The sequence below is a fragment of the Crocodylus porosus genome, unplaced genomic scaffold (assembly GCF_001723895.1).
Source record: "Crocodylus porosus isolate Cpor-Errol unplaced genomic scaffold, CroPor_comp1, whole genome shotgun sequence".
NCBI classification, from domain to species: Eukaryota; Metazoa; Chordata; order Crocodylia; family Crocodylidae; genus Crocodylus; species Crocodylus porosus.
In genome coordinates, this window is record NW_017728922.1 from 12,795,555 (window position 1) to 12,819,352 (window position 23,798).

Here is a 23,798-nt window from a genome sequence, read left to right on the forward strand (position 1 = left end):
ATCAGAGACAGAACTATGACACCAGGTGTGCTTCAAGACAGGTACTTGCTCTTTCCCCCCAGCAGGAAGTTTGGATCCCAGATCCAGAGGTTCAAGGCACCATCCAGGTTAGGGAAGGTACCCCTCGTTCATACTGGGTGGAGACACCTGGTGGTCTTCTCTGTAGGAATCTTCTCCGTAGGAATCTGACAAATTCTACCTGTTTACCACACTAGGTCTGGAAGCCCCTCAGTTCCACCAAAGAGAATAGACTTGTGAATTAGTCAGGTCTAAAAAATAGATTTACCAATGTTTCTGCTTTGTTTAGAAACAAATAGTCTTTCTGCTTCTTCCTAAGATCCAGAATAACATGGGTTTAACTCTAAAGTAATTTACTCTAGAGTAAACCCACCCCACAGCATTTGCACATGTAGACACACCCACTGTCTATGGCTCCAGCAGGGCACTGGAGGGCCTAAAAAGGAATATTCCCACCTCTATACAATGGCTTTCTGCACTGTTTGTTGGATTTTCAGGTTTTTTGCCTTCCACTAAAGAATCAGGAATAGGTCACTGGCCTACTGTGGTACAGTGATATAGCTAATCCTGTATTTCTGGACACTGAACTGGAAAGGCAAACCTACACACAGAGAAGCACAAATCTAGTCTTATCCATCTACCTCTCTAAGGTACTTTTCTGACTCCCCATATCATAGTGTCTGAGTGCCTGATCACCTTGCATGTAATATCAGATTCACCCAAAGAACCTTGTCTGCCTATGTCCTTAGACCAACACAGCTACCAACACCCTCATTACCTTGCATGTACTTATCCTCATGGCAAGCCAGTAGTAGGGCAGTGTTGTTTTCTCCATTTTTTCCAAGGCAACTGAGAGACAGAGAACACATCAACATGAGACATTTACTGAGGAGCAGATTAAATAAGCCCTGCAGTAAATGCTGTGCATCTACATGTGCATCCCTATTAGGCTGGAGTAAACTAATTAACTCTGCAGCAGTATAGTACTTATAAATGTAAGTACTATTCTGCAGGGTTTTTTACTCTGCAACATTGCACATGTAGACACTGCCCCAGCTGCCTGGGGCATGGGAGTGTTTCATTGCAGGGGCTGCCTGCCAGCTAGTCCTGCACTGGAGCACCCTCATATCCCAGCTAGCCCCTCTAGTCTACAGCATATTGAGCTGTGAGGGTGGGAGGGGGGAATGGACTGCCAGGCTGACCTCTGGGGCCCCCTGCCAGCAGGGGCTGCTCTGACTTGGTTCAATGTACTGCAGCCCTGGGTGCATGTTTATTGCCTGGGAGCAATAAACTATGGAGCAATAAGTTCCAGGGTTTATTGCTTCACATTAATTGATCATGTAGACATGCCCAGAGAGTCTGAGTGACCTGCCCCAGGATTGTAAAATGCCTATCGCTGCTATGGCATTTTAGACTTTTCAGAAAAGAGTAAATGCCTGGCTGTGCTGTGCGGCACCTTGCTGGGAAATACAGCAAAATTAGGAATCTAGCTTTGCCTATTCCGAGGTCGTGGTCACTTGGCTTCCAGGGGTCTTGAGACTTGCAAATCAAATCAACACACCCTCAACTTGGTGCTATTAGTTCACAGAATTAAGGCCAGAAAGAACTATTATGATCACCCAATCTGATAATCCATTGCTTTTCACCCAGTATCAAGCCTACTAACTTGTGATTGATCTACTTTTGAAAGCACACAATCCCAATCCAAATATTTCATATGATGGAGAATTGAGTATGTCCATAAGTTAGTTGCTCCAACAGCTAATTTAAGATCATGGCTAAGACTTAGCAACTTGAAGGGCCCTAGTTCCTAGAATAATAAGCATTTTGATGTTAAGGCTTCCAGCTAATCCAAATTAATCAAATATTTATAATGGTATTTGCCAAACTCTCAGCCTCAATGTCACTTTTCTAACTAAGAGTATAAACCACTTGTGTACATACTTTCATGTTACAACAATTGCAGAATTTGTGAGTACATCAAGATTCTTTAACCACTCAAGTAATACCCAACAACCAGACTTGCCCTTTTCAGAATAGCCTTCTGCTACAGCTACAGCAAGATTCAGGGACCAGATATGGTCTCAGTGGCACCGAGAAAAAAGTAAAGTATCAAGTATCCACTTGGTTTTTTCCCTAACACATATATGAGGGCTCCAAAAACCCTTCTTCAACAGTGGCAACACAATGGCACCAACAAAATACCATCTCCTGAAAAAACCAAAAGCGTAGAGACGTATTTGAGTAAATACAGTATAACACAAGGTTTCTCATCATAGGAAAAATGCCCAGCCCAGTGAACTATATGGCAAATCATGAATCTTTCAGCTTTGGACTAATGTCATATGTGGCAGGCCAGGAAGGGTTGCTTCTGCGCTAAGCTACCCACCTTACTGCATCTGACCACCTACCAAGCTCTGAGTGTCTCCCCTGGGGCACCTATGACTGGCTGACCCTCTTCCTGGAGCACACTCACAAGCCTGGGGGACCGTGCCACCACCCGGGGTCTGGTCATTGCCTGGGCCTTATGCTCCCCCAGGGTGGACAGGCCCTGTAGACCTTGAGGGCACTTGATGCTCTGTGAGATCTTGGGAGTACTTCCTTTAACCTGAAGCACAGAAAGTAGCCTCCCTTTGTCAGCCAAGCCAAGGGAATGCAGAGGTATGCCCATTCCCTCTCAAGCATGTACCACAAAGCTTGTTATAGTAGATAACTTTATCGGGTAGAGAGGGTAGGCTTGGGGAGGGGTATGAGCCAGAGAAGTATCAAAAGAATATCCAGAGCAAACAGAACCAGTCTGATAGCCATTTAAAATGCTTCTAAATTACTATAAGCTACCTTTCTAGTTAAGTTTCTGGTAATTTATTCACTTCAGCATCCCAGAAGTGGGTGAGGATTGCAGAGGTTCAATCTGCTATGTAAAAGTTCCAACATGGCCCCCTTTCTCCCTGAAATACCTCTTAAATGGCCCCTTCAACCTCACCTGCTAACTCCAATCACAGCCAGGTATTGTTTTATGCTGACCAATTTGAAAACCAGCACACCTTGACCTAGGGTCACCAGGATGGTTCAGAGGTGGGGCCACCACTGCAGAGAGTGACAACAAGAGACAATGACAGTCATGGTGACAATGACAAATGAAAGGACTGGGGAAACAGGTGGGAGGAAGTGCGGGAGGGGTGGGGAGGGAGGAGGGAAAGAAGGTGCTGAGGCAGTCCTTTCCATGATTATGATGGAGAAAGGTGATGGTGACTGGCATATGGACACATGACACAGTTATTGTAACAGGAATGAGAATGATGCAACTATAAAGGCATGGTATGGACTGCCAAGTGAACCATATTGGTCACGAGAAAGATTTGTAGAGGTGTGTGTGTGTGTGTGTGTGTGTATGTATAATTTTTTTTTTGCATGAAAAAAGTTTTTTACTATATACAAGTAGGTGCCCAAGTGCTACTTAATATATATGTGTTATTAAATATACAGAGTAATAGGGGCCTTCTTGGGGCAGTCCACCACTGGCCCGCCCACCTGTTTCTGGACTAACTGCCGACCTCACTTTCCTGCCATGCCTTCTTGTTTCATAATTAGTTTTAATTAGGTGGGAGGCTGCCCATTCTTGTCCTGATGCCAGGGGGCACTCTCTATGGCTCCTACCCTGCCCTACACTGCAGCCCAAGCCTTGCAGATGGCACTCAGGTGATACAATGCTCCTGGCCTACAGCTAGACCAAGCTTAGCCCTCATTGTCAGGCCTCATTCATACATGCAGTCATACCACCCTCCTCTCACTAGGGCCTCTCACACTCCACCCCGTCTCACAGGGTCTCCTTCACGCATCAACAACTTATACCGCCTTGCTCCCTCTCAGAGTGGCTCCATTAGGCCATAGATTTTATCTAGCATGCACCTTGGGTGGCAGATATACCATCTTTTGGGACTCTCCTGCAACCCTCAACAGGGTAGTGGCCAGCCGATTACCCAACCTGGGCCAAGCTTGCCCTGGCACCTCCTGGGGCAACTCTACACAAAGTGTTACTTCTACATATATATATACACACACACACACACACACACACACACATATATAAAAGCCTAAGTTTGTCTGTCTACCTGTCCGTAATGCTTTATTCGTGCTGTGATTGGATGATGGAAACAGTCAATGAGAGTGCTTCAAGTGTGGGGGAGCACCACCATGATTCCCAAACCATGCCAAGGACTGGACAGAGAGTTGGGGAGCAGAGGCTAGCCTTGGCTCCCCCACCCCACTCCTTGCAAGAGGCAGAACAGTGGCAGCATGGGGTGTTAGGTGGCAGCACTCCATCCCAGCCCCCTCCCCATCATTCTTGACAGGCAGCTGATGCGTGTGTGTGTGGCAGTGCACTTGCAGTGCCTGTCACTTTAAGGGCTGAGTCTGGCAGCCAGCAGGTTCTTGATTGCAGCGGCCATTTTAGAACACTGGCTGCCTATATAAACAGAGCAGATTGCTGCTGGCAGAGCAGGCAGAAATATTGCCTGGCTGAATGGCTAAATGGAACATCTGCAGATAGGAGGCAGAGGCTCTTGGTCCTGGGCATGACCTAAAACTGCACCCTGCCAGGAGTGGGTGGTCTGGTGGAGCTCCCAGTGGCGCAGGAGTCCCCAGGAAATACCAGGCCAGTTACCACCCTGGTGGAAAGTGAGCTGGGGTGCCTGAATAACCCCTAGCCCCTACATCACTGTTGGTAGAAGTCAGGGCCAGACAAGGCCCCTTTAAGCTACCTGAGCCTCCACCGGGGGGGAAGCCCAATAACCCCAGTGAGGGGGTAGATGTGGAGCCCTAGTAAGGGTAGGACCCAGTGAGGGGGAAGATGTGGAGCCTCTTTGAGGGGGTGGAAGTGGAGCCCCAGTAAAGGGAAAACAGGGCTAGAAGCTGTGTGTATGTGTGTGTTTGTGTAGTTCCCTCCAGGCCCCCAACAAAGAACTGCCTCCCCAACAATAACACTGACAACATTGCAGGAAAGAAAAGGGGCAGCGCCCAGACCACCTAGGTGGCATCGGAATAGGGTTTCACCTTGATGTCGCTGGGGGGGCAAAGCACTGATGAACAAGTCCCCAAAGTCTTACAACACCTACCAGCAACACTATATATGTACACACACATACACAAAGTGTTACTCATATACAGATGCACACACAAAGTGCTACTATATATATAAAAAGTTACATATACATACACACAGTGTTACATATACATGTATATATAAAGTGTTACATATACATACACAAAGTGTTGCGCATATATACACACACAGTTTGTTTTTATACATATTTATATATATATATAAATATGTAACTGTTTTGTGTATGTATATGTGTATATATATGTATGTATGTAACAGGGAACCCTAACCCTGTTACCAGAAGGCAGGTCAGCCCCTTTAAGACCAAATCTTTCTGGGCGTAGCCTGTTGGTAAGGTGGGGGTTAAAAGCTGAGCCAGACCAGTTAGTCAGGTAACTGGAAGGGGGCAAGCCAGAACTATAAAAATCTTGGCTGGGCAGCAGTAGGGGCCAGCAGCCAAAGGGGAAGGAGTGTGTACAAGAGTGCCACAGAGAGGCTTGGAGAGCAGTCCAGCAGCGGCAGGGGGGAAACTACTGAGTACTCCTGGAGATGTGGCAGCAACCCCAGAAAAAGAACTGCACCAGACAGTGGGAAGCAGAAGCATGAACCCCTGAGAAAATATAAGCTGGTGTGCTGCCTTCTTTAATTCTGTTTTTGCTGGTGGTTATAGCCCATGGACAGGCTGTGTATAATTTTTGATTGATTAACCACTGGTGGTTTGGGTGAGGCTGTTGGGGAAGGAGGAGGCCTCACTGGGGCCCCACTACAGTGTGGGGACCCTGGCGCCAGAAAGGGCATAGTATTCATGGTGTACAGGCCCCAGCACCAGAGAGGGCACAGTCTTAAAAAGGTCAAGGTGGCCTGGTGCACCTGGGGTGCAGTTGTTGCAAAAAATTGCGGTCCGTTTCTTGGAGGCCACTAAAATCAGACACACATACATCAGATGGCACAAAAGGTGTATTTGCAAATAGGGTCAGAGCAGAGTCAAAGACTCAGATTACTCTGAATCCACCAAGGAATTTTTGCAGGCTGTATTTATCTTTTTCCTCCTGGGCACGTGTGCAGAAACAGGAACTCTTACAGCTCATTTCCGTTTCATACAAACATATATGTGGTTACATCACTACATCCATCACATGTACATTATAATTAACTACTTAAGTATGCAGGGCGGAGAAGTAAATATGCATCAGCTAATTGAGCATGCTCAGAAAGTTCTATAGGTCACCAAGAGTTTAAACCCCCCCCCCCTTTTCAAGGACAGTCAGTTGAATTCCAGCTTCTGTAATCTGCATGAGAAAGGCTAGGGAGAGGCTGGGGGAGAGTCTGCGATTTAAGAAAAGGTGTGGCAAGGCTGGCCAATGAAAAAAGTCCTTGGCAGTGTTTCTTTCTTATCAGGTGCGAGATGCAAGCTGTGCATTTCTAACAATACTCCACTTCTAACACAGTGGTGTATTTTTTTTTGGACTGGGATAGTGGAGGTTTGAGGCCATTGCCTGGCTCTGAACTTGCGGCTCCCTGGCTGTGGAGTTGGTAGGCGGGCCTCTGGGCCAGGGAAGCCGGCCTCCAGATTACAGCAAAAAAAAAAAGGGGGTGGTGCTCATGAGCCTCAAGATCAAAGAGCTAGAGCCCAATGTTCCCTCTAAAAAATAGTGGTCCGTGAGCACGCCGCTTCAGTCTGTGAGCGCGCCGCTTCGGTCCTGCCTCCCCCTTTCAGTGTGGCGTGGGACACTTAGAAAAGGTAAGCTCCTCTCTCTTCACCTGGGGCAGGCAGCGGGGCCTGGAGCCTGGGGCTTGCCTGCCCCGAGTGAAGCTCTGGTAGGGGCTGGCTGGAGGCCGGTGCAGGCTCCAGGAAACTACTCTGCTCCCCTGCATTGCCTCAGGGAGTGGAGGCACGTGGCATCAGGGCCAGGGAGTAGAGCACTTCCCGGAGCCTGTGCCAGCCCCCACTCCAGCCTCCATCCCTGCTTTGCCTAATACCAGGGAGGAGGTGCTGCCTGCCCTGAGTGAGGCTCCTCTGGCTCCAGGGAACTGCTCTACACTCCCTGGCCCTGATTCTACCTGCGTCCTTGCTCCCCTAGGTGATGCACAGGTGCGGAGCAGTTCCCCAGAGCTGGCGGAGCCCACACCAGCCCCCCACCTTCACCTAGGGGAGGAACTTACCTTTACTAAGAGTCCCACGCAACAGCCCAGCTCTATTCCCGGTGGGTGCACGGCCAGACTTTTACTCATGGATGGCTATGTGTGCACCTTAAAGGGGGGAACTCTGCTAGAGACTGGGAGTCAAACCCTATCTGGTGGGTTTAGATGGGGAGGGCTAGCTAGAGAAAGACAGGGGTGAAGGCCCATGGTGGCAGAGAATCCCAACATACAAAATACAATAGGTAGTCTCCCACTTACAAGAACATCGGTATAATATTTCCATCAAAACGTGGCAGGTGAGTAGAAAGAGGGACATGAGAAACCTTAAGGGGATTTTGGGCGCCCCACAGAGGTCATGCATAACACAAATGATGATGCTGGGAAGTGCCACACACACACCCACACACACACACACACGTAGCACTGTGTGTTTTACATATAGCTAAGTGTGTGTGTGTACGTATGTATACGTACACATAGGTACATGTATGTACACTTATGTCCGTACCCACGCACACGTGCACATGCACACGTACGTGTACACACGCACATGTGCAGACACAAAAGTTGCTTTTTTACCCATTTTTCTGTAAAAGGACACAAAGGCTGTTTACACACATGGAAAAAAAACCCAACACTTTATTTTCAGCTAGGCTTTCCCCTCCCTGAGTTACTCACAAGGCAGCAGCGCCTGAGGCTTTCTGGTGTCCCATCCTCACCTTTCACTGGGGGGCACAGGTGTGGCATTTCCTAGACTGTCCCTCCACAAGCAGACCCACTATACCATCTAACCCCAGGATGGTGTAGTTTCAGGTCATGCCCCAGGAATAGGAACATCCTCCATCCTCATAGCTCCTACCCTGACCTCCAGGTATTATGGGAGCTGCAGGCCAAGTGGTGTTGGTTCTCTGGTTCCCTAGGTGTAACTGGGAGCTCAGCTGTTAAGGCCTGGCCTTATACTGAGGCTGCCCAGCCCTCCTTCAATCCAAGGGCCCTCTTGCAGTCACCTGACTACCTAATTGGGCCTCACCACATCTACTGGCTGCTCCATAGCCTGCTCCATCCCCTTAAACTACCAGGCCCCAAAGGTGCCCTGCCACACACCTTCCCTGGCCAGTTGGGCTGTTTCCTGGCCAATGCACCACTGTGATAGGGAGCTGTCACAAGGGCAGTCATAGGGAATTGGATAAAGAATACTACCAGTACAATTTTTCACAGAAAGTTTGATTTGTGAACAATAAAAAGCATTCTCTATTTTTAACCCGTTTTTAGGAAGAGCATCCTTCAAGAGGATTGGTGCTCTGTTTTGTATTTAAGATGTACTTCTCTGGCTTCTGCTTCTTTGTGATGGTCCTGATAGAGATACATCAGGATTTCACAGTACTGCTTTGACAAGAGAGTCCTGGTAAGCCAAGGTCTGATCCTACTTGGTGCTCAGTGTTCCTCCAACATCTATGGCAACTGGGGTGCTAAGCTTATCTCAAGCGGCACTTAGCACTTCACAAAACTGAACCCCCGGGGAGAAGCAACAAGTTAACTTTGAACTGATGTACACGGTTGGTTTTCATGTCTGCTTTAAGAGATCACAGTTAAGAGGCAAAAAAGAGGGATGGCATTTTTCCCTAAGTGTTTAGCTAATTTGCAGGTGGCTTCCAAACTGTCTCCTTATTTCTGTTTGATTTTAATGCTAATAAAAAAGGAACATGAACAGAAGACTGAAGTCCCTGCATAATAAGCTGGGGGAGGGTAGAGAACATAACTTATGTATCCATGTCTGAAACAGACAGACAAATTACTTCTAGTTCACTTCTGTATTACACACTGGCATTATGTCACATCAGTAACATAAGGGATTCCTACCCATTTTTCTGGTTTGGAAACAGTAATGTGTGCTAGTGCTACTGAAGATTTGCTCCAAATACTTCCCTGGGAAAGAGTGATTTGTAGCCTAATGCTCTACCCACACACAGAACGAAAACAAACTGTTGTTAAAAAGCACAGCTAGTGGCTACTGACACAGAACTTCCTACTGCAGTGAGATCTCAGTTTGTTTTCTGAAGATAGCAGCTGGTTCTGTGAATCAGAACTACAGACTGTTTGAGTCTCAGGCAAAATTTTCTACAAAAGCAAGGTTAGGGAGAGATTCCTGGGGAGAATGGTTGCTTTGAACTGAGAAGGGATGATTGCAGCTGATGCTAGAACTTGGACTAATAGGGACTTGTTTTTGTGGTCAGCAGTAAGATGGAGATATTGCTACTGTAAATTAATGACCAGATAAACAAGTGGATCTCTGAAAAGCTTAGCAATGAACCACTTAAGAGCTTCATACGTGACCACGGTTATGATTCCAATATTTCTACCAACAGAAATTTAAATTTACGCTTTTTTGGGGAACAGAAATGTGACTTTTTCACTGAGAAATTGCTGTAGTTTTATGCATTCAAAACATTATCAATTTCTTACCAAAAACACAGTTTGTCTAGCTGGTTCTCTACGGCTGCTGACAGACCTGGAAAAAAACAGCTAACCAAACAAAAAAAAGCAGTGCTTTACCGAAAAAGGCATCCTGTCAGTTTGACCCAGCTTTTTTCTAATAGCTGATTCAATCAACTATTAGATAAAAATGCCAAAATACCCTGCTGAAGTGCTTGATCTATACAGATGATGGGGAGCCACATCAAATTAATGTGATGCCTTTTTTGGACATGGACTGTACTCAGCATGGGGGAACACCAAGCTGAAAGTAAAGTGTTGGGTTTTTTTTCCATGTCTGTAAGCAGCCTTTGTGTCCTGTTACAGAAAAATGGGTAAAAAGCAACTATGACTTTTAAACCTGAGAATTTTTTTTTCTGAAGATTTTGGTCTGTTAATCCAGAGCTGGTCAGGTCATGAACTTGAAAGGTTTTCTTGAAATCTTACCAAAATGCCCAAGGAGATGAGAGCCAAATATTTAATATTTCTATTTACTCTTATTTACCTACCTGTTGAAGACACTTTTGTAATTAATGTTCAAAGTCTGACATTCTGCTCCCAAAATACATTGTTTAAAGATGTCAACCACAGATGCACTGAAAATTTATTTTACTGAAAAAACTAGAATCTGCCTGCAATTTGAAAAAAGTTAAAAAAGTTGGACACTTTGAGCCTATTTGAGTGGTAACACATAATCTATGGAGAGATAAGCAAACAAACTCTTACATTTCTGCAAATCATAGATAAGAAAATCATTAAATACTGCCCCAATTCAAGTATTCAATAATTGTGAAATAGCTGGGACAATCAATAACTTATCCTTTATGATGTCCTGGATAACAAAAAACATTTGGCTATGATGGGGCACAGCATCAGCGTAAAGTGATATAATCACTTTTTTTTCAGTGTACAAAAAAAATGAGCACATCAGGTTCGCAAGAGATGGGCTCAAAATCTTTTTAGCCTCTAAACTGTAAGGTCACACAGAGGGTTCAGTTTTCTCTAACTTAAGAGCTCAAGGTTAAACAGACAAAGCAAAGGAGTGCTCCAACTGTCTTTAAAGTGGTGGGGAAGAGGAGGGAGGGAAAAGAGAGAGAAACAGACAACATACAACAGTGAAGGGCAAATGGCATGTCAAAGAACTAAAAAGGTTGATTCCTAAGCAACCTGAATCAATCAAAATGGGATCAAATGCTGAAGGGCAGTTAAGTCACCACATGAACCAGAGGAGAAGGGTATCAGAACAAAAATGAGAGCAAAGAACTACCTGGAAGATGCATCACAATACTAGTTCCAGAGTGCAGAGAGGTGCGAGGCCTAAGAATGATGCATAAGTATATGTGACATCTTTCCCCAAAAGAAGAGAACCCATTAAGTTAGATAATCATCTTTATTTAAATGGCAATGATCACTGTAGTGTCTGAATACATGCTGTGCACTTTGAAAACTTTTTATAGGAATTTATGTATATATAAATAAAGTTTTACGTTAAATTACTGTCCATTTAAGTGTGTTTTAAAAATTTCTTAACAAGAGTTGCTAGTTATTGTATTTTCTTGCATACAACATGCCCCTGAACAAGACATGCACTTTGTTAAAAGGTAAAATAAAGGGGAGGGAGCCTTCCTTGTACATACTGGTAAGTACATTATTGGGGAGGAGGTGGGCAGGGGGGCAGCAGAATAGAGGCAGCTGTAGTAGAGAGGAAGACAAATGTTGTGGCTGCTCTGTTAACCTTCTAGTGGAGCCAAACTATTCACCTCCCTCTTTTCTTGAGTTGAGCTGGGTGGGCAGCTAGTAGCACCTTCCAGGTCTGCTGAAGACCCAATCCTAGCCAAGGGTTAAATCACCTGGGAGCCTACCCAACTGATTCAGCAGGAACTGCCCCAGCCCCCAGGGCTCAGCCCCATTTTAGAAGTACAACAGAAGCTCCTGCTGAGTTGGTAGTGGCTTCTGCAGCATAAGTATCTGCTTGGAGGGGGTGGGGGAAAAGAGAAAGTATCCACAGTCAGCACCTAGGGAGCCTTGCACGCTCATTGTGCTTGCCCGTTATGCAGTGCTACTTTCTCTTTCCCCTGGTAGAGGCTCCTGTGGCAGAAGCTGGTATCACAGCATCTTAAAACATGCACCCCAATTTCCAGCAGCTGATTTTTGGGGGGAAAAAACAGGTGAGTGTTGTATACAAGGAAACAGGGGATTAAATAGAGATTATAATTAGCATTTTGCAGGGGAACAGATTAAATAACCTAGAGGAAGGACAAAGACTGGTTCTCTTAAGCCGAAGGTATCATACCTATAATAGGAGACTCCTTAACAGCCTTAAACATGAATATCCCAAAATTTGCCTGAGGGAGCAGTTCAGAGAGAACTTGTTGAAAAAGGCTGGAAGGGGCAGAGGAAGCAGCTCACAAGTAAATGCAAGTCTGCTGGTTGCAAGCGGGTAGTCTAGATTTCCAATACTTCTGAGAAATGTAGAATTTCATCACTGCTTTCACTGCAGAGGAAAAATGAATCAACTCATCAACACCCAAAAGAGATATGCCTACACATTACTGAAGTCCCCTCTACTGGTAACCCAGAAATCTTAGAAGATGTATATTCAAGTTATTTAAGTAATTCCATAAGCCACCTTTTTGTTAGTTATTTAAAATATATTCACCTTTTACTTTTAAGTTATTTTAATTCAGTATATTTAGTTTCTTAAAAGTATTTATTGTAACATAAGAAAAAATAAAGTCTCTTTTTAAAAGACTTGTTTAAATCAAACAATCACAAAATATTCTTCCCTTATCACAGCACAGGTTCAGGATTCTATGGAGTCCCTCATGACCCAATGCAGAGCCAACAAGAGACCGTCACATCATTTTGGCCAAGACACAAGAGCAAAATTCGCTTGGCAGAATCAAAAAAAGTGCTTCAGGTCAAGTGCAGCAGGAAAAAAATGTCAACCCCGTTTTGCTGGAATATGCCATTATTCAAAAGTTCCTGAAGATCAGCCAATCACTTCTCAGTACTGCTTTTGTTATAAATGAGGAAGTCAGAAATATCATGCCATACATTACTGTCATCATATAGGTAAGTCATGGAGGACTGAAGTGAAGGCTGTAGAGTGTGTCGGTGATATTCAAAGAGCCAAAGAATGGTCCCCCAGATGAGAGCAGCAGTGAGGGGGAATGGATCCCATTTTGGCTCTGGGATATAGCCCTTCTCCACTGCCAGGCGGGAAAAGGCAAACAGGGTGCGAGATAGCAAGTACATGATAATCTGCACAAAGGAAAATGCAAGGAAAGTTAGGCAAGTAACATGGCTAACAACCCTGACCATATTAAGAGACTGGAAAGTTACAACCATGGAATATACAGGGCCAAACATCTTACCATGGTTGTTCTTGACTCTGGCTTACTATGTCAAATTGCCTTTGGTGTCACAATACTAGTTGTTTGTACCTTCCTCGTGTGCTTACTAATTCAGTACTCTAATTCAGTTGAGTAAGAGCCTGCACATGATACAGCATATACTGGAAGATCAGTTTGCAACTCTATTCTGTCCCAAATAGTAGTACTAGAAATAGATGCTGCTGTTAGTAACATACTTCACAAACTAGAGTTAGTTTATTTAGTGTTCATTCGGTTGGCTTTGCAACTTAATTAAAAAAGACACAGATAAATTGGTGCAATGTCCTGTGATCAAGTTCACATTAATTATACAGTTGTTAACACACACTAGGACACAGCAAATCAGTGAGACAGCTGGGAACACAAGCCAGGTCTTCTGGCTCCTAATGCTGTGCATCCTATCCACTAAACAAAGATTCTTCTCTATCAGACTTTGAAGCTAAACTGATTTAAAAGTGTAAAGTGTAAAGTGTTCATATACCCAGCAGAATGCTGGGGGTGAGGGGTGGGGTAGGACAGCGGGGCTTTGTAGTATGAAGAACCATTAACAACATCTTTAAAAACAACATTTTTTAAAATGTAATTTCTAATCAATGCTACATGCATGTTTTAGGGGTGTAGGTTGTAGCTGTGTTGGTCTAAGGCAGGGGTTCTTAACCTGGGGTCCATGAACTTGGATGGGAAAAAAATTACATCTTTATTTTCACTAACCAGTAACTGAAATTTAGCATTTCCTTCAATTACGAATGTAGGCAAAATGAATGTATTTTGATAATTGTATTTCAATATAATTGGTTTCCTTTGTAATCCTATGTATTTTATTTTATGCATTTAAAAACATTATTCTGAGAAGGGGTCCATAGGTTTCACCAGACTGCCAAAGGGGTCCATGGAACAAAAAATGTTAAGAACCCCTGGTCTAAGGACATAGGTAGACAAGGTTCTTTAGGTGAATCTGATATCTTTTATTAGACCAACTAAATAGTAGGAGAACAATTCTTAGGCAAGCTTTCAGGTTCAAAAACCTTTGTCAAGCTAAGGAAGTTTCAGCAGTTGATGTGTGCTCTTCCTGGATGGAAGTTTGTTTCCTCGCCAACCTCATCACCAGAAGCAAACTTCCTCAGGCCCAGAACACAACAAATAGATCCAGACCATGCCATGACAAGAAATGCAAAACCTGCCAACACACCTCCACCCCCCACACAATCACTGCACCCCACAACAGAGCCATCAGCGTTCCTGGATCTTACAGATGCACCTCCAGAAATATAATGCATCTCATCCAATGCACCAAATGCCCAGATGGAAAATACATAGGTGAGACCAAACAACAACTGCACACCAGAATGAATGCACACTGGAAGTCTGTCAAAGATAGGAATACCCAATTACCTGTGGGAGCACGTTTCTCACAAGAAAACCGCTCTCTCTCCAATCTCTCAGTCCTGATCCTCACTTTCCAGCAACGAGCTTATGAACTCCACTTCATCAGCCTCCTGAATACTAAAAACCATGGACTAAATATAGATATTGGATTTATGACACATTATAACCTGCCTGACAGCTGACTTCCCAGGTACTTCTCCACTTTTCATCCCCCTTCCCTCCCCGCCACCCAGCCTGTCCTCATGGACTATTCAGGGAGTCTAGGAACCTCGTTTCAAGTGCTGATTTCTGCTCTGGGGGCCAAGCGTGTAAAAGTTAGGAACTGCAACACTCAACATTGAAGCATCAGTCTCTTTTTTTGACTTGGGCCCAAGTAGCTCGCTGTCCATTCAAACAAGTTTGGCTTCAAGACTAGGAGTCACCCATTGACTCCTCAATCTACATTTTCACTGACTGCCTGTCTTGTATGCATAGCAGCACAGCCTCTGGCTTTTTTACTTTTCATTCCATACATGAAGAGCACACGTGAACTGCTGAAACGTCATTAGCCTGATGAAGGGTTTTTGAACCAGAAAGCTTGCTTAAAAATTGTTCTTCAACTATTTAGTTGGTCTAATAAAAGATATAAGATTCACCCAAAGAACCTTGTCTACATGCATGTGTTGGCATTCAGGAATATAAAAAGAGGGAGCAAATGCATTTGTTTACCTGGCTATTGATAGCATTGTTTTCACCAAACACTAACCAGCCTCCAATGCAGGCTGCCAAGAAGGAGTGAAGCTGGAAGTTCTTTCCTTGTAATTGGGATTGTAATGCCATCAGACCCTTGTAAGTGAACACAAAGTAGGCCAGGTTTCTGGAATGAGTGTAAGTGGCCTGAGCAATTGCTTTCAATTTCTCTCTCAGACTGTACAAACAAAATAAACAACTGTTAGTAAAGGAGAAAGATGGCCATGGCACTATTCATGCTGCTTGTACGTATGAATCCTCTCTCATCCTGACCCTGTGTCCATTGTGTCTATTAAAAGTGTACGATTTTTGGGGCAGAGTCTCTCCTGTTCAGTTACTCTGAAGCCCAGTACAAAGGGCTCTTTTGTTGATTAGTCCCTAGCACTACTGTAGTTTAAATATGTAACCGGTTTTTGAAAAAGGCCCAGACAAAACATGGCAAGAGTGAGCCCATTTCACTTCTAGGTCACTGCTCAGAATACAGTTAATATTGTATTTACACTGTTGGTATGCCCTAATTGTAGATAAATGACAGCCATTAGTTTAACTATATCAATGCAAACATCTAGCGTAGACTAGTGCCAGTGCACTATGAAAACAAGGTAAACTGAAGAGGGGCAAGCTGCACCATTCCTCGTCTATGCTAAGCTTTGTCCTGGTGGCTGGCCATCTGGCAGAATATGCCTCTTGTAGATGAGGTCTAGATAAGCACTGGAACAGCAATATCCTAAGCCTCTCAAACAGCAAGTTGAATTGCAATGTGCATTCTAAAAAAGTGAGCTCCCCATTTTGGTTAACAAAATAAACAACTGATTTGGATATGGCTGGTGTTTTCCCAGGTTCAATCTTTTAAGGATGGATATATGTAAAACAAATCTCTCAACCTTATGGAGAAGGTCCTTCAACAAGAATGCAAGAAAGGAAAAACTAATGTCAATACCTTCCACTCTTGAAGAGAAAAGTCATCACCAGAGCATGGGGTGCTCGGATTTTTGCTCCATAGCTAAAGAAAAATTATATAGCATATGTAAAACATGAATATATACAAACATACCATGTTTCCAAAAAGGTTTTTTTAAAATTACTGTTGTTAACAGAACTCTTTATAGATGTTTTTAAAGTTCTGATCTTGTAAAGATTTGATTATAGTTAGAATTACCCTAATATTTTTTATTTATTTTTAGATCAACACACTGATTGATAATTCTGTCAGTAGGTTTATAAAACTGTAGTGCATCCACACACAAAGAAATCAAGATAAATAAGACCTAGTATATTCAAAATGGGACTAAAAGACAAAGAGCCTCCAACTAAGATGAGAAAGAATTCCTAGCTCTGAGCATATGAAGATACTATTTTCTTTACAATAAATGCATAATATATCCATATATATTACCCATTTATTGCCTCAGATATATTATATTGGATATAATATATCCAAGACAATTACTCCCTCTCTGATCTCTCAGTTCCAATCCTCAAAAGGAACTTACAAAACCTTTCGTAGAGGAGCCCACAAATTTCACTTCATAAATCTACTGGATACAAAAAAATCATGGACTCAATATAAACACTGGATTTATGACACATTATAACCTGTCTGACATCTGATTCACCAGGTACCTGCCTGACCTGGCTTCTTACACTATTCTTTTCGCTCCTTCCTCCCCTCCTTTTCTGCCCTTTGTCTTCCTGATTTCCAGCTACAGGGGAAAGCTACAGGGTTGTAGCTGTGTTGGTCTAAGGACATAGGCAGACAAGGTTTTTTTGGGTAAAACTCAGGTAGCTGGAAAAATTCTTCTCAGCAAGCTTTCGGGTTTAAATACCCTTCACCAGGCTGAGGAAGCATCTGCAGTTGGTCTGTGCTCTTCCTGGATGGAATGAATAGTAAAGAAGCCAGAGGCTGGTATGCACGCAAGAAAGGCAGTCAGTGAAGATGTAAACTGAGGAGTCAATGGGTGAAAGACAGGTTGGGGGGCTGGGGAATGAAGGCAGCTGGTACATAGTGGAGAGGTACCTGGGGAGTCAGATGTTAGGCAATGTGTCATAAATCCAATGTCTATATTTAGTCAATGATTTTTTGTATCCAGGAGGTTGATGATGTGAAGTTCACAGACTCGTCTGTGAAGAGTGTTTTGTAAATTCCCTTTGAGGATTAAAACTGAGAGACTGGAGAATGGTTTTCTACTGCAGGTAGCAGTGTTTGGGAGAAGGATGTACAGTGGAGACCAAGATCACAGGGTGGTCACAGCATGGGGCCACCCCAAGACCTGGCCCCAGAGGCAGGGCCCCACCTGGCCACAGCCCTGGGGCTGCTGGGCAGTGACAGTGAAGATTTAGGGCAGTGCTGCGTTCTGCTTCCTTCACGTCCCTGCCCATAGAACTGGGGCTCTGCCCCAGCCCCAACCCTGTGCTGTCACTGCCCTGCAATCCTGGGATCTCCACAGAAACTGGCCGGGAACAGCACAGGTAGGGCGCATGGACAGGTGGATGTGGTAGGCCTGCAGGCAGGGAGGGAGCTCTGGCTGGGGCCAGGTCCAGGATCTTGGGGCAATGACAATGTGGGGCTGTGGCAGAGCCACAATCTTCTCCCTTCCTGCCCCTGCCCATGGAACCTCTGCCTTTGCAGGGGTGTGTGGGTAGCAGACCATGGCTCTGCCCCAGCCCTGGCCCTATGCTCCTACTTCCCCAAGATCCTCTGATCTTTCCAGCCACCTGGCTGCAAGCTCCATCTGTATGGGTCCTGCCTCAGTGGCAGGTGTGGGGTGAATCGGCTGGGGCACTTGGGCTGTGGCGCCAGCGCCAGCTGTGGCCACCAGAAGAAGCCACCACTGCCAGGAAATGGAGCCTTGCTGCCTTACTGCCCCAGCCCCCACACATGCCTAGGGGCAGCAGGGCTGGGTATACATACCTTGGCTTGGGCTCAGGCCAGACTGAACTGATGGACCCACCACAGGCCAGACAAACTCCTTTGGTGGGCCAGATTTGGCCTGTAGGTTGTATTTTGCCCACCCACACCATAGGTCTAGGCATCTTCCTGCTCAGTGGTTATTGGGGTTTTTTGTTTTGGTTTGTTTTGGGTTTTTTTGCAGATACCAGTCTGAGCTGAGATGCTTAACTCTCCTCATGGACTATTCAGGGAGTCTAGGAACCTCGTTTCAAGTGCTGATTTCTGCTCTGGGGGCCAAACGTGTAAAAGTTAGGAACTGCAACACTCAACATAGAAGCATCAGAGTCTCTTTTTTGACTTGGGCCCAAGTAGCTTGCTGTCCATTCAAACAAGTTTGGCTTCAAGACTAGAAGGTTGCCATGATAGTTTATGGCCATGCAGTCAAGGCCCCTTGCACTGACTCAAATACTTCAAACAAGCAGGAGTTTTATGAATTTTCTTCTGTAAAGGCTGTGGCAGATCTTACACTTAAGACATGATTAACCAGTTAATCCCCTTAAAGAGCAAACTGACCAAACATTCAGGAGATTAATGGCACAATAAAAAATAAAACCCACTAAATTTTTTAAATATAAACTGTGTGTAATAACCAGGGATCCTGGTTTTCCTTGTTTTAAAATCATAAATTCTCTAATAAAAGCCTCCAAATCTGTTATTAAAATTAATGGCCCCCCACAGCCGTGCTGGTGCCCCACTTTCCCCTCACTACAGCCTGCCCCCCCTTATGCCCCTTGTCCCCCCCACCCACAGCACCTGCCCCCCATCCCTGCAGAGGGGGGCCCTCAGCTGCTAGGATTATAGGGCCAGGGACTCAGGTCTGCAGCTCTCTGCCCCCAACAGAAGGCAGCTGCAGCAGAAGGAGCAGAGAGCCAGTTCCCCCACTGCTGCTTGCTACAGGGAAGGGCAGGGCTGGCTCCCAGGGGGGCCACATGCACTCTTGGGGGCAAAGGGGACTTGCCCCCTCCAGATGTGCTGGGGCAGGCTGCAGACTTGAGCACCCACCCTGTTTCCCTCCTGCAGGCATGACCCAGCATGGCTGGGCACAGCGGGGCTGCATGTGAATCTCTGATAAAGATGGGAAATCAGTGGTTTTCTCTGTTTTTCCGTCAGAAATGGAAAACCTGGTAGTAATGTTACAGCTGCTTCCATTGTACCTTAAATTTAACATGTGGCAGGGACTCAAGTCCTCAAGCAGTCCTGATCAAGTGATCCTGGTTAGGCTTGGGACTGCCCCGGAGTTCCAGCCCCAGGGCTATACCAATCTGCTGTGTGCTGGCAGGGATTTCATGGGATTCAATCCCTGGGGCAGTCCCTGCCAACTGATGATTAACTGAATGAGAGTCTGGGGACTCGAGCCCTGAGGCAGTCCCAATCAACTGATCATTGGCTGGCAGGGACTGACCCAGCGCCTGAATCCAGGTGCAGTCCCTGCCAACTGACAGACGGATTGTAGACTGGGACAGCCCCAGGCCTGGAAAAGTGTGCCGTCCCAATTCTGCTGACAATCAGCTGATTATCAAGCACTCAACTTGCCAGGCTCCCCCTGCAATGGCAATAGGGCAAGACTGGGATCTGATGCCCAATTCCACAAGTGCACCTCCTGCCAGGCATTTGTGACATGGAACTGTGATTATCGGGAATCACAGATCAGATCCCATCACTCCTTCCAATGAAGGTCTGCCAGGAACCAAAGCCAGAGCCCCATTCTGCTTCTGCTGAAGTCAACAGGAGCAGGTTTGGTTTCCATTCACTAGAAATGAATGTTTTTTACTTATTATTATTAAACTATCTGTACAACTATTGAGCCCACAGGCTGTAGTGAATGCTGCTGGAATGTCCTTGCAAGGAACGGGCTGAAAACTCCCATCAGCTGAAATATAAAACCCACAGACTGTTTTTTTAAACTCTCGGCCCGCGAGGGGCACCAGGGCCCGGGGCCCGAGCGCCCTGCTCCGCGGGGAGCGCCCCAGCCCCGCTTGGACCCCACGCCTCAGGCACCCTGGGCCTGAGCAATGGCCCCGGGCGTCCTACCGAGCGGGTGCTCCCTGGGCGCGACCCCGACCCCAAGGGCCCGCGGCGCCGGCCGGGCGGGCACTCACACGGCTCCGTTCCGGAAGCCCTTGAGGGCCGCGAGCGCGGCGTGGTAGCGGCGCTGCTGCAGCAGGGAGTTGACGGTGTAGAGAAGGGTCCGGAGCAGCACCCGAGCTCCGCCCATGACTGCCCCGGGCCCGGGGCCAGACACCGCATCCGCCGGAAATAACGCGCGCCGGCGAGGGGAGTTCCGCATTCGCCGGGGAGTCAGCGCCATGTCTCACCCTATTGGCCATCTCACCTCTCCATCAAACCTCCCGATTAACAGAAACCTCGAGCCTGCCCCTTCAAATCGAAAATCATTCTGTAATGTAGGGCGGGGTGGCTACGCTGCAGCCAATCGTAGGCCTCTCTCTCGCTCCCCCGCCCCCTCCTCACGCTCGGTTCCTATTGGCTGGAGCGCAAGGCGGCGAAGTCGCAGTTGGTGCCGGGTGGGTGCAGCACAGGAGTTGAGGTGGTGGGAAGGCGGCGAAATCCTAGCCCCGCTCTTAGGTGCATCCACTAGTAGTCTGTCCCTACCGCTGCGGGGGAAGGAGACGAGCTGCCCCGTTCAGTCAGACCTCGGCTCTGTCCGGTCTTGTCTCGTGTCCCCTTGATACTGCCCAATACTAGCCGTCACTGAAGGATGCCTGGGAAGGAGCAGTACAGCATGCCCAGGGGAAACTCCAACCTCTAGGGGGCTCCTTAGACTCAGCTCCGGAAGAGTTTGCATCTCTCACCAAAAATCTAGTTTTAAATGTGTGTTAGGTTTAAATCAGAATCAGAGCAGAAGGAAGGCCTAATCATCTGGTCCATCCCCCTGCCACAGACAGGATCATCTTTGTTCAAACTGGCCTATCCAAATCCATTGTCTAACCCAGGGATTCTCACTCCCTGGCTGTGAACTGTACCCAGCCTGTGGGCCTTCCCAGGGTTGGGAAATTTGGTAGCGGGGGATGGTGACAGTTAGCACTACAACCCCTGTCCAGATACAAAGTATCCACACCCAGTGTGACCAGATGCAGCCCCAGCTGTTGTCATGCAGCTGGTTTGGGCCCAGGCTAATGCCTGGTAGCTGGAGGGGACAGCTAAGGCTAGGCCTGCCTCACAAGGCTGGATCCAGGCTCTACCAGGCCATACTGTGTAACCACATTGGGTTTGGGTGGTTTCCACATGGCTGTATCAGGCCCCAGCTGAGCCTGCCCCATGCACTGGATCAGGCCCTGGATCAGCTGGCACCACTCATCTGGCCTGTGGGACAAAAAGTTGGGGCACCAGTGGTCTAAAACTGCATAGTGAATCCTGACACAGTCATAAGGCATAACACCTTAACCTGCTGCAGGTAAAGCAGGGAGACAAGAGTGGCCAATGTCCTCCTGCTGCGAGGATTGTTAATATACACTCGAAAGATCCAAGAAAGAGAGCTGTACTCCCAACTACAGAAGAAGGCAACTCCCCACTCCCTCCTGTACCAACCTGACTGTTAGTGGGTGTTCTTAAAGCTGATTAAATTTTTTAAAAAACTGACTTCCCCTATGGGTGTTTTCTCTCCTGCCATGACTTGATGGGAGTTAATTCAAACTACAACATGCAGACAAACTCGATATTTCTTAATTACGGTCAAAGTCAGTCTTCTTATACCTTTTATTCTCTAATCGCTTCTTTATCAGGCTGCTCGCTTATTCTCTAAAACAGCGTGCACCCGCCGGGCCTCGATCATCCGGTCCCTCGCGGCTCGGCTCTGGATCTTGATGAAGGTCTTTCGCTCCATCCCAAAGGTAATAGGGCCACAAGCTCTCACCTCGGGCAGTCTTATCCCCTCCTAATCCTGCCTGCCACGACTTTGATGATTCTATCAGTGGCGGAGGGGTCCAACCGTCCGGGTTTGGTTATCTCAGGCCTAGGGGTGATGATCTTCACAAGGCTCCAACCTCCCCTGTACCTCGCCCTCTACCCAGCTTCGGCGGTGTGCTGATGTTGTCTTCCGTGGCCAGCCCTCCCTATGCGAGAACTTATTCTTGGGTCTCGCTTGAGCCTGAGTTGTATGGCCGAGTCAAACTAGGCCCTCTAAATCCCCAGCCTGTCGTAGCCCTCCGCCTTACTTTACCCTGGTGTCCCAGGCAATAAAAAGGAAAATTAACAAGAAAAAGGAAAAGATGCTAGCAACAAACTGCTTGCTACCTCTCAGTAATCCATAGATTACTATTCTGTGGCATCTAAGTTACAGTGTGCCCCCACCACCGACTGCCGCTTCGTGCTACCTATTCCCTACCCTTAGTGTACCCTATGTGTATCCAACCCTTGACGTGCCTTCCGCCTTGGAGAAGAAACTTTCCTCCGACGGGCTCTCCCAGGTCTTCTGTCCTGGACGAGTTGGTCTTAGCTAGCCCCTCGACCGTTCACCTTTCTCCTGTGCGATCCATTGGGACTAGTCTCTGTCGCTGAGGAACCTCCTGGATGCTCTCCTCGTGGCTTCAAAATGATATGCAGCCTGGATACCTCAGTCCTTCTAAGCCCAGTAACAGCATCTGTATACTGGTGGTTGTCTGGGCATTCTCCTGCCCTATGTGCAGTGTTCTCCAGCTCCCCCTCCTCCTCAGTGGGTCCGGGAGCTACCTTCTCTTCGCTCTTCCTCCACCTCTCCTCCCCTTCCGTCTTGCTGTCTCCCTTTCTTAACCTTCCATGCTGGCTCTCCTCCCCCTTCTCGCCAGCTGCTGTCACTTTAAAAAAACCGTGGCTAACAAGCCGCGCGGGTCCCGCCGCTGCTTCCTGTCCCGCTGCGGTTCCTGCAGCAGGTATGGCATTTTTGTTTGTTTTTCTTCCTCTTATGTTTTCCCTGGGGTGTGTTGTCCCCCAGAGTCCCTCCTTGACCCTTTGGGGTCTGGGTCCTCCCCTTGCCCCGTGACACAGTGAAACCCATAGATAGACTATTAGGCAAAAAAAACTCCAGGCGACCATGCCCTTACTGTGGACCTGCTTACTGGAGGACACAAAGGCAGGACTAATCATTAATAAGTCACCTTGGCAATTTGGGGCTAGGGCTTCTGCCCCTTTTTCTTTGTGCTACAAATAAATTGTTCCAATCTATTTGTTAGTCATCCAGAATTGGCCAACAGTTCATTAAAAAAAAAGTCTTTAATTAAAGTCCATCTACCCGTTCCTGGGTGTAGACAGTCTGATCTCTAGTTGTGGCTTTACTTAGCCACTTCTTAAAATATGCACAAGGGAGATTCCACTCCCTGGCTCCTTTCGTGCCTCCGCATGAATTCAGCTCTGTCACTGTCTAGTCTCAGGCATCTAGATCTTTTCATTTGCCTTCTGGGGACTGGTACAACAAAACGTCCTCCGGTACCAGTGGATGATGTCATCGCCTCCGGTGTCCCTCTGCTGCTCCAGTAGGTTTCTTTACGTCTTTTAATTACAATAACAGGGTCACGGGCTCCCTTTTACACTGACCAAAAGGTAAAATTCCTTCCTGACTCCAAATATGGCAATCAGTCTGACCCTGAACTGAGGGGCAAGACCCCCTAGACAG

The 23,798-nt window shown here is 46.6% G+C and overlaps 1 protein-coding gene and 1 long non-coding RNA gene across 2 annotated transcripts; one reads left to right on the forward strand and one right to left on the reverse strand.

Annotated features, from left to right (window-relative positions):
- Positions 1 to 10,376: 10,376 nt before the first annotated feature.
- Positions 10,377 to 11,890, forward strand: LOC109313229. The gene is made up of 2 exons (XR_002101998.1): positions 10,377 to 10,711; positions 10,748 to 11,890. It is a non-coding gene; the product is annotated as an uncharacterized LOC109313229 (long non-coding RNA).
- PXMP4 (peroxisomal membrane protein 4) lies at positions 11,110 to 20,516 on the reverse strand. The gene is made up of 4 exons (XM_019539715.1): positions 20,293 to 20,516; positions 16,184 to 16,246; positions 15,223 to 15,421; positions 11,110 to 12,997 (listed from the first exon to the last, which is right to left on the reverse strand). Exons 1-4 carry the CDS (start codon positions 20,499 to 20,501, stop codon positions 12,734 to 12,736), a joined length of 735 nt encoding a protein of 244 aa, XP_019395260.1. The 5' UTR covers positions 20,502 to 20,516; the 3' UTR covers positions 11,110 to 12,733.
- Between the last annotated feature and the right edge of the window lie 3,282 nt (positions 20,517 to 23,798).